This window comes from Camelina sativa, chromosome 15 (assembly GCF_030686135.1).
Source record: "Camelina sativa cultivar CO46 ecotype springtype chromosome 15, ASM3068613v1".
NCBI classification, from domain to species: Eukaryota; Viridiplantae; Streptophyta; class Magnoliopsida; order Brassicales; family Brassicaceae; genus Camelina; species Camelina sativa.
In genome coordinates this window covers 28,915,826-28,930,733 of record NC_141894.1, presented here as the reverse complement: position 1 = coordinate 28,930,733, position 14,908 = coordinate 28,915,826, and the positions used below count along the sequence as shown (strand labels likewise).

The 14,908-nt window shown below is 36.8% G+C and overlaps 3 protein-coding genes and 1 non-coding gene across 6 annotated transcripts; 2 read left to right on the top strand and 2 right to left on the bottom strand.

Annotated features, from left to right (window-relative positions):
* On the top strand, window positions 1–995 carry LOC147927281 (uncharacterized). The gene is made up of 2 exons (XM_087487379.1): window positions 1–390; window positions 486–995. Exons 1-2 carry the CDS (start codon window positions 1–3, stop codon window positions 993–995), a joined length of 900 nt encoding a protein of 299 aa, XP_087343505.1.
* A 1,133-nt stretch (window positions 996–2,128) lies between these two features.
* LOC104747613 (histidine kinase 1) lies at window positions 2,129–7,746 on the top strand. Its single transcript, XM_019236521.2, has 13 exons — window positions 2,129–2,901; window positions 3,057–3,299; window positions 3,382–4,155; window positions 4,241–4,488; window positions 4,593–4,752; window positions 4,944–5,070; window positions 5,168–5,257; window positions 5,341–5,535; window positions 5,635–5,704; window positions 5,799–5,841; window positions 5,923–6,060; window positions 6,153–7,181; window positions 7,268–7,746. The coding sequence occupies exons 1-13, from the start codon at window positions 2,647–2,649 to the stop codon at window positions 7,502–7,504; spliced, it is 3,609 nt and encodes a 1,202-aa protein (XP_019092066.2). The 5' UTR covers window positions 2,129–2,646; the 3' UTR covers window positions 7,505–7,746.
* An 81-nt stretch (window positions 7,747–7,827) lies between these two features.
* TRNAI-AAU (transfer RNA isoleucine (anticodon AAU)) lies at window positions 7,828–7,901 on the bottom strand. Its single transcript has one exon. It is a non-coding gene; the product is annotated as a tRNA-Ile (tRNA).
* A 4,040-nt stretch (window positions 7,902–11,941) lies between these two features.
* LOC104747612 (rac-like GTP-binding protein ARAC1) lies at window positions 11,942–14,804 on the bottom strand. Of its 3 annotated transcripts, XM_010469277.3 has the most exons (7): window positions 14,124–14,804; window positions 13,916–14,003; window positions 13,710–13,819; window positions 13,544–13,607; window positions 12,590–12,654; window positions 12,433–12,498; window positions 11,942–12,321 (listed from the first exon to the last, which is right to left on the bottom strand). In XM_010469277.3, exons 1-7 carry the CDS (start codon window positions 14,220–14,222, stop codon window positions 12,220–12,222), a joined length of 594 nt encoding a protein of 197 aa, XP_010467579.1. In that variant the 5' UTR covers window positions 14,223–14,804; the 3' UTR covers window positions 11,942–12,219. The 3 variants fall into 3 exon arrangements, with proteins under 3 accessions (XP_010467579.1, XP_087342858.1, XP_087342857.1); XM_087486732.1 differs by having other exon boundaries at window positions 13,710–14,003; window positions 14,124–14,754; XM_087486731.1 differs by having other exon boundaries at window positions 13,916–14,365.
* Between the last annotated feature and the right edge of the window lie 104 nt (window positions 14,805–14,908).

Genomic DNA, 14,908 nt, shown 5'->3' with positions numbered 1-14,908 from the left:
ATGGCCTTGCTCTCGGGCACTTTTGTGCCGGAAGATGTTGCCATTATTTCTGCTATTCCCCTAGGATTGCCAACTTCTTTGGACATGATGGGATGGCATTTCACCAAATTTGGTACTTATACGGTTAAGTCCGGATATCATGTCTTACGGCAGATGATACCGGCGAGGATTCCCTGTGGTCCAGACATCATACCTCTTCAGGCTGCTGTTTGGAAAATCCGGTGTCCTCCTAAAATTAGGCATTTTCTTTGGCAAGTCATCACAGGGTGTGTCGCAGTTACTTCAAATCTTCGAAAACGTGGTTTGAGTTGTGATACAACGTGTGCTTTCTGTGGTTTTTCAGTTGAGACAATTAATCATGTTCTCTTTGAATGTCCCCCGGCAAGACAAGTTTGGGCTTTGTCTTCTTTCCCAACAGTGCCAGATGGCTTTCCATTTGCTTTCATCTTTACAAATATGGATTTTTAATTTGGCGGGTTCAGCAGTGCCCCACCCCGGATGTTTATCCGTGGATTTTGTGGTATATTTGGAAATCTTGGAATGATAAAGTTTTCACCAATCTGGATTCAAATCTGCTGGCGATTTTGCGAATAGCAGAAGAGGAATCTCACGCCTGGTTCCGGACCCAGCTGGATGAAGCGGTCGATGTGTCGGTTGATGCTCAGCATGTTACGCATAGCGACGAACGCAGGTTGGGGGTCGCTAGGCCTTCTTCGGGTTACCTTTGTTTTGTTGATGGGTCTTGGAAAACCACGGACAAATATGCTGGTCGTGGCTGGTATTGCACCTCCTCTGGGGCGGACGGTCCCACTATGGAGGCCTCCAACCTCTGTCGTAGTCTTACACCTCTTCATGCAGAGATGGAAGCACTTCTCTGGGCGATGCGATGTATAATTGGTGCAGATAATCAAGACGTCGTCTTTCTTACTGACTGCTCTGACATGGTGAAGATGGAGTCTTCGCCTTCCGAGTGGCCAGCCTTCAACCCTATTTAGAGGAGATACAAATTGATAGGAAGGAGTTCCGCTCTTTCTCATTAGTCTTAATCCTCCGCGCTCAGAATAGAAAAGCTGACAACCTGACACGACGTGTTTGTACAACTACCCATACAGCTACCTTGTAAACAATCTCTCTTGAGCTAATCTATTCTTTTGTTGTAAAAAAAAAAAAAAAAAAAAAAAAAAAAAAAAAAAAAAAGCAAATGTGATTGACTAAAATGTTCTTCGAATACCGGTAAAATTGACTTGACAAACAAAATACTAAAAAAAAGTTGCACCGTAGCTAACCGTAACTATAAAAGCTGACGAACATCGAAATCTTTAATATAACTGAGAGGTCAGGTCTACAATTCAAACAATTAATGGACGTAATGGAGTCCCATGCTATGATGCTAACTTAATATTTTAATGATATTTTATATTATTTACAGTTATAAAATTTGTTTGTATCATATATACATGCAGTGATAAATAAATATATAACACTATATATGTTAAATGTATAGTATTTATTTATTTATCATATATTTATCAATGTAAGACTATAATAAAACATTTATCTTTTTTTTTAATTTATGTAAAAAACTCCAAAATGATAAAAATAAAAATGGAGAGACTATTACTTTTGATAATTATGGGGTGATCCAAGCTTTACTACCAAAATGTTTTTTTTTTTGGGTCAAAATTACCACCAAAATGTTCTGGTGGAAATTCACTTAACATTACCGTTTTGCTACAATCCATATCTCTTTTAGCTTTTGGTACTTAAATTTTTTTTTGGTTGGTAAATTATGTGATAACTCTATAAATTACAGTGATAATAAACATTTAAATCAGCTTTATGTATAGTTTATAAGTCAAGTAATATATTAAATATAAACCCGTACAAATTACCTAACAAAAATTACCAAAAACATTTGTTGTTTGTCGTCGTCGTATTAGTAAAAGATAGACCCTGAAACACCAATCCACCCAGCATAAATCTTTGAAACCTTCTGAGAGAGAGCGACAAGACCCAAAGTTGGGTCCTTTAAATTTCAATTAAATTCTTCTTAAAATTATTTTAAAAAAAAAAAACTTGGGAAAATTCTACAAAATCAGAGTACAACAGTCTATTCTTATATTTCTGTGGACCTGATAACTGAAAATATCCTCCCATTGGCCATATTACCTTCTACACATTCCCACTGGCCAAATTTTAAAAAGATCGACTTCAATTGCCCAAAATCTTTGCTTTTTCCCCTTATTTGATTTCTTTTTGGTATAAAAAAAAAAAGCAAAAAGATTTCATCTTTCTGTTTATTCTCTGTATATAAATTGGAACCTATTTTGCTTCTTCATTCTCCTTTTTCAGACTTATCTTATTTTGGCCACTCTTCTCTTCTCTGTGACTAAGAGTGTTTTTTTTGTTTTCAATCAAAAAGTTTGAAGCTTTCCAAGTTTTCCTTCATGGGTTACTGATTCTTTATACTAAATTAATGATTTTTTAATTTGGGTATTAGTAAAAAAAAAGTGGGGAGTGACACAAGAAGCAGTATAGTCATTAGTTTCCCACTAAGCAAAGCACCGAGACTTCTTCACCAACAACAACAACAACGACCTAATAATATGTGTCTTTGTTTGTGATTTTGGGATCATCTGAGACACCATGAGAGGAGATAGCTTCTCGGTGAGTATTGAGAATCTTCCTGATTCTCCAATGGGTTCAAGGAAGAAGAAGATGAAGATCAGGAAGGTGTTTGATAAAATGACTGAATGGGTTACCCCTTGGAGAAGTAATTTTGAGAGTCCAAGAGAGAGGATGATTATGCGTGGTGATGTTGAGCAAGATGAGTTTCAGTACGCGAGTAGTCACTGTTTGTCTTCTTACTACAGTGTCTTTGTTGCTCGCCTCGCTATTATGGTTAGATTTGTTCTGTTTTTTCTTCTCTCTCGATTTTGATTTTGTTTGATTTGGTATGTTTAGTTTTTATGATCAAACTTGAAAATCAATCCTTTTTGATGAGAAGAAAGGTGAAAGCTTTGTAAGTTGAGGTGTGTATGTGTGTGTGTGTGCAGGTGATGCTAGCGATTCTGATAGGGCTTTTAACCGTTCTGACATGGCATTTCACGAGGGTTTACACGAAGCAGTCGCTTCAAACCTTAGCATATGGTCTTCGGTACGAGCTTCTTCAGCGTCCAGTCTTACGGATGTGGAGCGTTTTGAACACCACATCCGAGCTAACAACAGCTCAAGTCAAGCTATCTGAATATGTTATCAAAAAATATGACAAGCCTACTACTCAAGAAGAACTCGTCGAGGTTTTGTTTTCTGTTTCTTCTCTGTGGTCCTATGTTTGACTTGAGATCTTTTATTTATTATTATTTTTGTTAACTTGACCAGATGTATCAAGCAATGAAAGATGTGACATGGGCTCTGTTTGCTAGTGCCAAAGCTCTAAATGCCATAACTATTAATTACAGAAATGGATTTGTCCAAGCTTTTCACAGAGATCCAGCAAGTAGCAGCACATTCTACATCTTCTCTGATCTTAAAAACTACTCCATCAGTGGAACGGGGCCTGGAGATGTAAGCGGGTGGAACAACCAGTCAATACACGGGAACATGTCTGCCATTTGGTACCAGCAGCAGCTTGATCCAATAACAGGGGAAAAATTGGGAAAGCCTCTGAAAATTCCACCGGATGATCTGATCAACATCGCGGGAATCTCACAAGTGCCTGATGGTGAAGCTTCTTGGCATGTGACGGTGAGCAAATACATGGACTCTCCGCTTCTCTCAGCGGCTTTGCCGGTCTTTGATGCATCCAATAAGAGTATTGTGGCTGTTGTGGGGGTGACAACTGCACTTTACAGTGTAGGGCAGTTGATGAGAGATCTTGTAGAAGTCCATGGTGGACATATTTACTTGACATCTCAAGAAGGATACTTGCTTGCTACTTCCACAAATGGTCCTCTTTTAACAAATACATCAAACGGGCCTAAGCTAATGAAAGCCACTGATTCAGAGGAGTGGGCTATAAAGGCAGGAGCTCAGTGGTTAGAGAAAACTTATGGAAGTAACCGCCCACACGTTGTTCATGCTGAGAATGTAAAGATTGGTGACCAACAATATTACATTGATTCATTCTATCTTAATCTCAAGAGACTTCCAATTGTAAGTTTTTCTCTATCAAGAGTCTAAAGCTAGATTTAGATGCCCCGGGTCACGTTGTTTAGTTTTCTGTTCATGTATTTTGCAGGTAGGTGTTGTCATTATTCCCAGGAAGTTCATTATGGGAAAAGTGGATGAAAGGGCCTTCAAGACTTTGGTCATACTGATTTCTGCTTCTGTCTGCATCTTCATTATTGGATGTGTCTGCATCTTAATTCTCACAAATGGAGTTTCAAAGGAGATGAAACTAAGAGCAGAGCTGATAAGGCAACTGGATGCAAGAAGAAGAGCTGAAGCTTCAAGCAACTACAAAAGCCAGTTTTTGGCAAATATGAGGTTAGTCATCACTGTATCTGCAAGAAACAAGTTCTTGCGATTCTTAAATATTTTTAACGCTAAATACTGAAATGAGCTTTTTGGAATTTTCTGCATAATTCTAGCCATGAGTTGAGGACACCTATGGCTGCTGTGATTGGATTACTAGATATTCTTATATCAGATGATTGTCTTTCAAATGAGCAATATGCAACAGTCACTCAGATCAGAAAGTGCTCCACTGCTCTCCTTCGTCTCCTCAATAACATACTGGACTTGAGTAAGGTGAGAAATTATAAGAATCTTTTATTTTATTTTAGTTTTGATACATGAAGAAAATCTTCAAGCTTTAGTATTACATCTGCTGTCCATAAGTTAGGTAGTGAGTAGACATTTTAGCTGTTTCAGCTCTGCTTTTCCTAAAACTAGCGTGTAATTTGCAGCTACAAGCTAATTCTGCCTTTTCTACTTCATAGGTTGAGTCAGGAAAGCTTGTTCTGGAAGAAGCTGAGTTCGATTTGGGACGAGAACTCGAAGGACTTGTTGACATGTTTTCAGTGCAGTGTATTAACCACAATGTAGAGACAGTTCTAGACCTCTCTGGTATGACTTGGTATTATATTTTAGACGGCCAGTGACGAATTTTCTTTACAGTGAATTATTGGGTTACGAACTCTCATATATTTTGGTCTTTTCGCAGATGATATGCCAGCATTAGTCAGAGGGGACTCAGCAAGACTTGTGCAAATCTTTGCAAATCTTATAAGCAATTCTATTAAGTTTACAACAAGTAAGTTCTGTTACCATCTAACGTCACTTCTTTTTCAATGACAGTGATGCATTGCTAGTCTTAAAAAGATGGTTTCTTTGCAGCTGGTCACATTATTCTTCGTGGATGGTGCGAGAACATGAATTCTCTACATGATGAGATGAGCTTAACTGTTGACAGGAAGAAACCATGGGCTCCAATGAAGACAAAAATGGTGCAACACAGAAGTCATTTCCAGAAGTCTTTTAAGAATACGAACAAAATGGTTCTTTGGTTTGAGGTTGATGACACTGGATGTGGTATGACACTTGAGTTCCTTAATTATATGTCCTTTTCGCTATCCACTTCACCATCTTCCAGATTCTGAAATTTCTTTGTTATATAATTATTATATGCAGGAATAGATCCAAGCAAATGGGACTCTGTGTTTGAGAGCTTTGAGCAAGCTGATCCTTCTACCACTCGGACGTAAGTGATCATGATTAAGTCCATGCAGTATATGTTTAAGCAAAACTATGCTGCTAGTTAAATCTTTTAGCTCACTTGTCTTATATTTCTTCAGGCACGGAGGAACTGGTCTTGGACTGTGCATCGTGCGGAACTTGGTGCGTGAAGTCACTGTATTTTAGAATCAGATGAGTCACAAAGCAATTAAATCATCTGAAACCTACTTTGTAATTTTATAGGTAAACAAAATGGGTGGAGAAATCAAAGTAGTACAGAAGAATGGCTTAGGGACGCTAATGAGACTATACTTGATTTTGAGTATTCCTGACACTGCAGATCAAAACATCCAGCCAGATTTTTCCAAATACGGTCTCGTGGTATGTAAATCTGAGAAAGAAATTGTGACGAATGCATCATGGATTAAAAGCTTCCGTGTTTGTAAAAGTGTTATTGGTTTTGACTGTGACAGGTTTTGCTTTCTATGTATGGAAGTACAGCAAGAATGATCACATCAAAGTGGTTACGTAAACACGGCATTGCAACTGTTGAAGCATCAGACTGGAACGAGCTGACTCACATCATTAGAGACCTGTTTGAGACCGGAAGTGGTGACAAGAGCTTTGATTCACAGCACAATATTGCCGATCCACTGAGAGCTGAGCCATCAAATATAAAAGAAATCGAGAACCCTGTGTTTGTCATAGTGGTGGATATAGGAGTACTTGATCTCACTACAGATATATGGAAGGAACAGCTTAACTACCTCGACAGATTCTCAAGCAAAGCTAAGTTTGCTTGGCTGTTGAAGCATGACACCTCCAATACTGTTAAAACAGAACTTAGACGAAAAGGGCATGTCATGATGGTTAACAAACCGTTGTACAAGGCAAAGATGATCCAGATTCTGGAGGCTGTAATAAAAAACCGGAAGAGAAGCTTGTCTAGTGGGTTAAGAAACAGAGGAAACATAAGTGATGAATCCCACGATTGCTTAGAAATCGATCCAACACAGTTCGACACTTGCAGTTCCGATGATTCCTCTGAGACATCTGGCGAGAAACAAGTAGATAAATCTGTGAAACCAAGCACCTTGCAATCTCCAGTGCTTAAGAACTATCTCATTGACGCCACTAACAGCAAAGGTGATTCAACATCTGCAAGTATGACTCAAAAGAATCCAGAAGAAGAAGATTGGAAAGATCGCTTGTATTCAGGAATTGCGTTGGATGGAAAGAATCTTAAATCTCTTGAAGGTATAAGGATCTTGCTGGCTGAAGATACACCCGTTCTTCAACGAGTAGCCACCATAATGCTTGAGAAAATGGGAGCAACTGTAACTGCAGTAGGGGATGGACAACAAGCAGTTGATTCCCTCAACTACAGGTCTATCAATGCTCAAGCTCCAACTGAAGAACACAAATCGTCAGAAGAAGAGACTGCTCCGTGGAGTAGCTTACGGCATTCCTCACCTTATGACTTGATCCTCATGGATTGCCAGGTACAGTTACTATTCACTTTTCTGAATTCAATTCAATTTGTAATGTAAAATACAATGATGTTTATTCAACATTTGTCTCATGGCAGATGCCAAAAGTGGATGGATACGAGGCAACAAAGGCGATAAGGAAAGCAGAGATTGGCACTGAACTGCACATTCCAATCGTGGCATTGACAGCGCATGCAATGTCTTCTGACGAAGCGAAATGCTTGGAGGTTGGAATGGATGCTTATCTCACAAAGCCTATAGACCGAAAGCTTATGGTCTCCACCATTTTGTCACTCACTAAACCATCACTATCCCAAACTTCATCTTCCTCTTGAAGGCTACAAATCTAACTGGAGAACTTTTTTTTACTAGGTTCGAGATCTTGCATTTTGTATATATATGTGAATTCGTAGTTGACAAAGAGGTTTTGGGGGGTGGGGGGGGAGAGGAATGAATCCAGCTTTTTTGGTCATTTTTGTTTACAAAGAATGTTTTTTTGGGTCATTTTTGTACTTAATAAGAATACTACATGTATACACTTGTTTTGAAGATGTGAAGTTAAACGACAAAGTTTCCAGTGCTGTTGTATGTCGTTTTAAGGTAAGGAAGGCAAATGTATTGTATACCGGCCAAATTTAAAAAAAAACGGTTAACAAAATGGCCCATGCAGGTTTCGAACCTGCGACCTTCGCGTTATTAGCACAACGCTCTAACCAACTGAGCTAATGGGCCAGTTGTTCTACCTTCTACGATATGTATTATAATTCAAAAACAGAGTGGAGATGCTGAATTTGATGATTTGTTCCAAGGGATACACCTTAAATCACCTATTTAATAAAACGGAAGTACACGACTTCAAATTGGTAGACCATATAATATTAATATAAGTTATAACTAAGATCAATTATTTGTTAGGTTATATGGATTAATTATGTGATAGATTATATAGATTTAGGATTAGAATCCTCTTAAAAAAGATATTTCAAAGAATAAAATAAATTTTTTAAGGGAATATTCAACTAACTATATCTAGGCAAAAAAATCTCAGAATTTAATAGAAATTAATCACTTTCCCACATGTTACAAGTGATTTCCGATTATGCTAAAAATAAAATATTACCTAACTTTATCAGAAAATTTTAACTGAGTAACGACTAGAAATTTGAATATTTAAGTTCATTTCATATATTTCTTTTGTTGAACTGTATAGTTTTATATACTATAATAAAATTTTAAAATAATTTAGTTTGGAATCTTTAAAAATAGTTTAATTTGATATTTTTAAGAATATCATAAATATATAATAGATCAAAATTAAACACTCTAATTTGATTTATTATAGTACGGGTCAATAATATGTCACTATAATATGAAAAAAAATTCAAAAGAATATGGTTTCTTGCTATAGCACGGGTTAAAATTTCAAAAATATGAATTCTCGGATTAAATTTAAGTTTGGAATAATGTTTTTTTGTTGGTTTTCTCGGTCACGATGATTTTGACAAACATACATTACATATTTGGTCCTAAAACTAATATGTGTCATACTATAGGTTAAGTTATAGAATTAACAATCAAAATACAATATATAATTTTAAACACTAAACAAATCAAACAAAATTAACAAACAAAAAATAATTTTTTATCACACAACTTAATCTGCGTTATACTGCGGGTCAAAATCTAGATATAATAGAATATATCTTACAAAATATATATTATTTTCATAAGTCATAATCAGTATATGATTTCATGGTATAGTGTTCCATCTAAAAAATATTTTAAAACAAATAAAATAATCACATATATGATACCAAACAAACAAAATGAAAGAATTTCAACCCGTGCTCTAGCACGGGTCATATTCTAAGTACAGTAATTAATACAGTAGCATGTTGTCACAATTTAAAAGATTAGTATAGTATGATGAGGACAAAATCTCTGTATCAAATAAATTCCTACCAAACTCTTTGTATCGAAAATCTCCTCTTAACAAAATGATTGATGTAAACTTAATAGCATGTAAAAAAAAGATGTCTATTTCTTGAACCCTCTCTCTCGTTAGCAAGCATTATGCCATTATATAATCTGAACTATAATAGTATCGACCAAGTGTATGTTTGAAATGGCATCGTTTAGCAACAAAGCTAATTTGTGCATGTGCTCTGTATCTTTGGCAGCTATAACATGTCGGTTAACTATTCGAAATGTGGTCTTCCTCCAAATACAAATAGAGCAATTGTGTTTGGTTTAAAGAATGAATCATACTCTTCTTCCTGATAAGGATTTAGGCTTTATGTTGAAAGTGTCTTGCCAATGAGGAATTCTCTAATAAAATTTAGTTAAAAGAAAAAAATCTTGGCAGTTAATAGTTAATACTGTAATAGTAGTGTTTTTGGATGATAAACATAAATTTTATGATCTTCCAAAGAAAAAGAAAAGAATCTAGGCAGTTAATGATGTTAGAGTCACATCTATCGCTGTCACGCCGACGAGTACAGAAACATATCTCCTTTATTACAGAGAAGATCATCTTTCATAATCTAAGGACTTGACAACACTAGAAATTACGTAGTAAAAAAATCAAGCTTTGGAACTAGCCAAATAATAAATTTATTGGTGCTACAACTGCCCAAAAAAAAAACAAAAAAACCTAACATTTACTTCGCTTTTCCTATAAATCTCTTCAAGGTCATAAACATTTTTCAACAGTTGTGTGTAGCTTTGGAGATCTCTCTGCTTTTATCCCCCAAGTAAGCTTCTTCCATCAAGTTTTTTTTGTTCTAAAACAAAAATTAGCAACTTTAACGATTGTGTAGTATAGCTTGAAACTGGTTATGGAGTTACAAAATAAGTTTTGATTTTGGTTAAGCATTCAGGTGAACAAGAAAAATTATTTGATGCTTGCTATAAAATGAATACAATGAGCTTGAGTCTTGAGCCCTCTCATGTTAGAAATATTATCCACTATATAATCTGAACAATAATATGTGACCAAGTGCATTTTTCTGAACTCTCTTGAAGGTCGATTTGTGTAGTTCGGTCAAGTATCTCCCTATATGCAGTTTAATCTCCAGTTTCTCATATTGTTTCTTTTTTTTTTCTTGAAGAAATGGTAGGTAACGAGGAAGAGGCCGCTAGGACAAAGACATTGGTAGATAAGTTGATGCGAGATGGTGATTTTGTTGGTGCCAAGCGTCTTTTAATGGGGGCTCAGAGTCAGAGACTCTTCTCAGGTCTTCACAGCTTACCACAGATGTTAGCCGTATGTGATGTCCACACTTCTGCCGTCAAGAAAATCAACGGTCTCAAGGACTGGTACAATATTCTTCAAGTTATGCCTTCTTCTGACGATGTTACAATCAGGAAGCAGTACAAGAAGCTCGCTTTGCTTCTCCATCCTGACAAAAACCACTTCCCCGGTGCAGAGACTGCCTTCAGGTTGATTCAGGAAGCTAACACATTGCTCACTGACAAGGAACAACGGTTAGTGTACGATGGAGCATTGAAGAAGGCAAACAGTGTCTTTAACAAAAAAAAAAGAAAGAAGGCAAACAGTACTGCTCCTCGTTTTACATGTTGTAAATGTGGTGTTTTGAGACCATATGCAGACACGTCTGAGATCTGCCAGAGTTGTGTGATACGAAATGCTGAACGTAAAATACTGTATATATATCCTGAAGGAAAGATTTGGGGACCGTTCCCTGTTTCAAAAATTATTAGATGGTTTGAAGAAGGGTTTTTCGAGGCAGACCTACAGGTTCGCTTTGCAGATGCTCCGGAAGGAACCCCTTTCCAAGATCTAGGCAATATCTTGCCAGATTTGAAGCCAAAAGAAAGTGTTCATGGGGATATGAGTACATCAGACTCCGTATTACCTAATAAAGATCTCTCCCTCAAACGTTGATGTGGAATTGAGAATACGACAACGGTAGCAAGTAACTCGGGAGTATGAGATTCTAGCATATATTAGGTAAGCCCTTTTTGAAACTGGAATGAGATTGATTTACTTAGTGAGTGACTCAAATCAATCTAATGGCTGAGCTAGCGCAGCTAAGTATGTGAAGTTGTAGTAGTGTAATATTAGGTCTGTAAAATACAGTAATCGTTTTTAAGGTTATGAGAAAGGGAGAGGGTGATAAATGTTCAGCTTATGGTGTCCTCTTCCTTAATGAAGCAAGCCAAACGGTTTATTAACTTGTGTTAATTTCTTTATAAACTCTGTAGACTCATCAAGTACCATTGACTCAAAATATGTCTGAAGGAACTTATACGTTGTTCTATATGAAGTAAGAAAGTACTTCTGGTCGGTAGTAACTTATCGGAAAAACAGAGGCACTGGCTAGCTGCATGGCAAAAAGGGGCAGCTTCATCGAATCGGTGACTTGCACCGTAGTTATTTGTGTCTCTGCTGATTTTAGTGAGATTTTTGAGATTGCTCTGTTTTTTTGGGTTTACTTCTCTTGTTTTGAGGATTTTGTGATGGGTGAGAAGTGGAGGTTGAGAGGTTAATTCATATGGAAATATATTACAGAGGGTAGACGACTGGCATATTTTGACACAAAATTCTGATTTTTGTATGATACCACTACTACCTCAAAGCATACTGAACGAAATCCCATGTTCAAAGTATTCAAGACATGAAAACATACCAAAACTGGTTGCACCATCTGAATATACCATTGAGAAATTTATATAAATCCCATACTAGTGTGAGACTTTTGGTTGTGTTACTTGTTTATTAATCTACAAACTAGTAGACTTATGTAAAGTTGAAGTGGAAAATCCAACATCTCTGCATTCTTCAACTAGTCATTGAAATGGAAGGAATAATAGAGAGGTAGAGTAGTAGTGCAATATTAGGTCTCAGCCAAAGCTGGAAACTATTTATCAGTAAAACAGAAGTAATCGTTTTTTTAAAGGATTAAGAGAGCTTACTTCTTCGAACCCTGGAACAACCTTTAAGCCCAATGTGTTTTCTTCTTAAGCCTTCACTAGACGAGTGGAAGAGACAGAGAGAGATAGAGAGACATACGAAAACGTAGAGAAATTACAAAATGGAGCAGGCTTTTTGTGCTTTGCTTTTCTTTTTCTTCTGCTTTGGAGGTTGAAGAACCACTCGGATTGCTGCATCAAATACACCTTTCACGTTCTGCACTTTCATTAAAGAAAAACACAGAAGCTTTGAGAAAAAGCTCAAGTAAAAGAAACAAGGTAATGTGTAATAATACTCTAAAACAAAAGGGAAGTTTTTGTTTCTTGCCTCCTGTGTTTTTGAACTACACTCGATGTATGCAGGAGCTCCAATTAGCTTCTTCAGTTCCTCTCCCTTTGATGCCCAAAGTGAGGAATGGTTAAGAGGGTTTCGTTTAAGTACCAAGCTGAGTATATTGACCCGTTTTAAAGAAAATTCTGTGTACCTGAGCAGTGGTAATAGGTACAGCACCAGGGTGGTCAATGAAGAACTGTTTGTCATCCCGAAGATCTGACATATATGATGAAAAAAGCGCATAAGCAGCAGACAAAAAGTCAAAAAAATAAAAATTACGTCTAAATGGTTCAGGCAGCAGGCCGAAAGTGAAGCAGTGGTTTTAAAAGTAAGAAACAGAATCGGTTACACCAATTCTGACTGAAGGTCTTGTATAAGACTTTTCTATTAGCTTTATAATTGCCAGACATCCAATAGCTGCTTACATGCATGTAGTTGTCTCTTACAAAGGAGGTGGCAAGTTAACTATCACGAGAAAATGTGAGATATGATGCATAATGTATCGCGAAGTTCATTACAACCGAGGACAAAACATCATAAACACGCTTGTAAACCTAGATTATTGCACCTTTGTAATACTCAGAAAAACCAGCCCTAATTCCTAGACACCCAACAGCTTCTTAATGCATGTGGTTGGGTTGTGTCTTACAACTTAACTATCACGAGAAAGTGTAAGATAAGATAAACCATTTGATCCGTATTCTATCACAATATTAAATAGAATAGAAAGAAGAAAAATCACAGTCAAGCTTGTAAACCTAGATTATTGTAGGATTTGTAATACACTAATACTCCAGAAACCAGCCCTAATTTCCACTAGATAAAAAGAGCTAAAATGTCCTATACTACTACATGGATATATCTTGGAAGTGAACAAATCAAAACAGAACCAATGAATGTATTGTACTGTAAACACAAATCTGGTGAAGCAAAGCTTAAACATATCTTGGATTATTGCAGGAGCAGTAAATGTATCATAAGGTAGTGTGAAATAGTTTTACAACTATGCAGAGAAGCTGAAACAACGAGGAAAACCAAAAAGCAGGAGCGTGTTTTATCTCTCGAATACGAAACAAAGGAATTTTGTGCCAAAAGAACAAGTTACCTAGTTTGGTTCCAACAAGAACTATTGGGACACCAGGGGCATAGTGCTTCAGCTCTGGGATCCACTACAAACAGGAAATAAAGCAGCAAAAATCACAAACCAGAAAACCTTTTTTTTAGTTGTCAATAACAAAAACTTGTAGCAAACTTTTCAATTCAAAACGCACCTTCTTGGAGACATTCTCATAACTAGCCTTACTGATAAGAGAGAATGCTAAGATGAAAACGTCAGCACCGCGGTAACTCAAAGGTCTTAATCTGTTATAATCTTCCTGCCCTGTTACAACAAAACAAAACTTCAGACCCACACAAATTATGAAAAGTCCAAACCTGCTGCTGCTAGTATAAACAAATATCCCAATAATGTCAGTACCTGCGGTATCCCATAGTCCTAGGTTGACAGTGCTCCCGTTAACAACCACATTAGCACTAAAGTTATCGAAAACAGTCGGTACGTAATCCTGTTCCAGAGAAAGCCACAAGATTGAATGATATACAAATCTCCAACATAACAAGTCAATAACAAAAACAAACAGCTTTGTATATGATTGAATCGAAGGTTGGAGAATCGGATTGTATACCGTAGGAAAAGTGTTGCTGGTGTAAGAAATCAGCAAACAGGTTTTGCCAACAGCTCCGTCGCCAACGGTGACACACTTTATGAACCTCGAAGCGCTCATTGCCTTACGCTTTTTTCTTCTTCTCCTCCACCAGAAATGGAGCTACCGTTTTTTGATCACACACGACCAAAAGAACTCTAGATGATGGAGGATGATGATATTCAAAAATAGCAACCTCAGATCTACAAAACCTGAGGGAAACCACAACAAAGGGAAATTATTAAAAAAAAATAAAGGCCTCGATAGCGGTGTTTTCCCCCTTTTGCAATTCGCCGTCTACGGTACAGAACAAACAAGAAAAACCCTAGAAATGTCAAAACAGGAAACCCTAAATGTAGAGAGATAAGAAGAGAGGGGATGAATCAAAGAAGAATAAGGAAGGTGAACAAGAATGATGAATCGAATCGAGAAACTAGGGAGAGAGAGAGAGAGAAAGAGAGGAAGGAAGCAAGAAGAAATGTTATGGCCGGAAATTTATGCCATTGAAGCGTTCACAAAAGGAACAATCTCCTCCATCAACTTCCCCTATTCTTTTGCTCTCTCTTCCTTTCTTTCTTTTTCTCGTTTCTTTTTTCTGTTTTATTTGTTTTTCCTTTTTAACATTTTTAACAAAAGTTTCTTACAAATTAATTTATTTATTATTGTCAGTTTGTCACCAAAGTTTTTCTATGAATTGAATTGAGCTTCTGTTTTTTTTTTTTCACTGTCTAATTTTTTCAGCAAAAATGACAAATGTCATGTGTAAA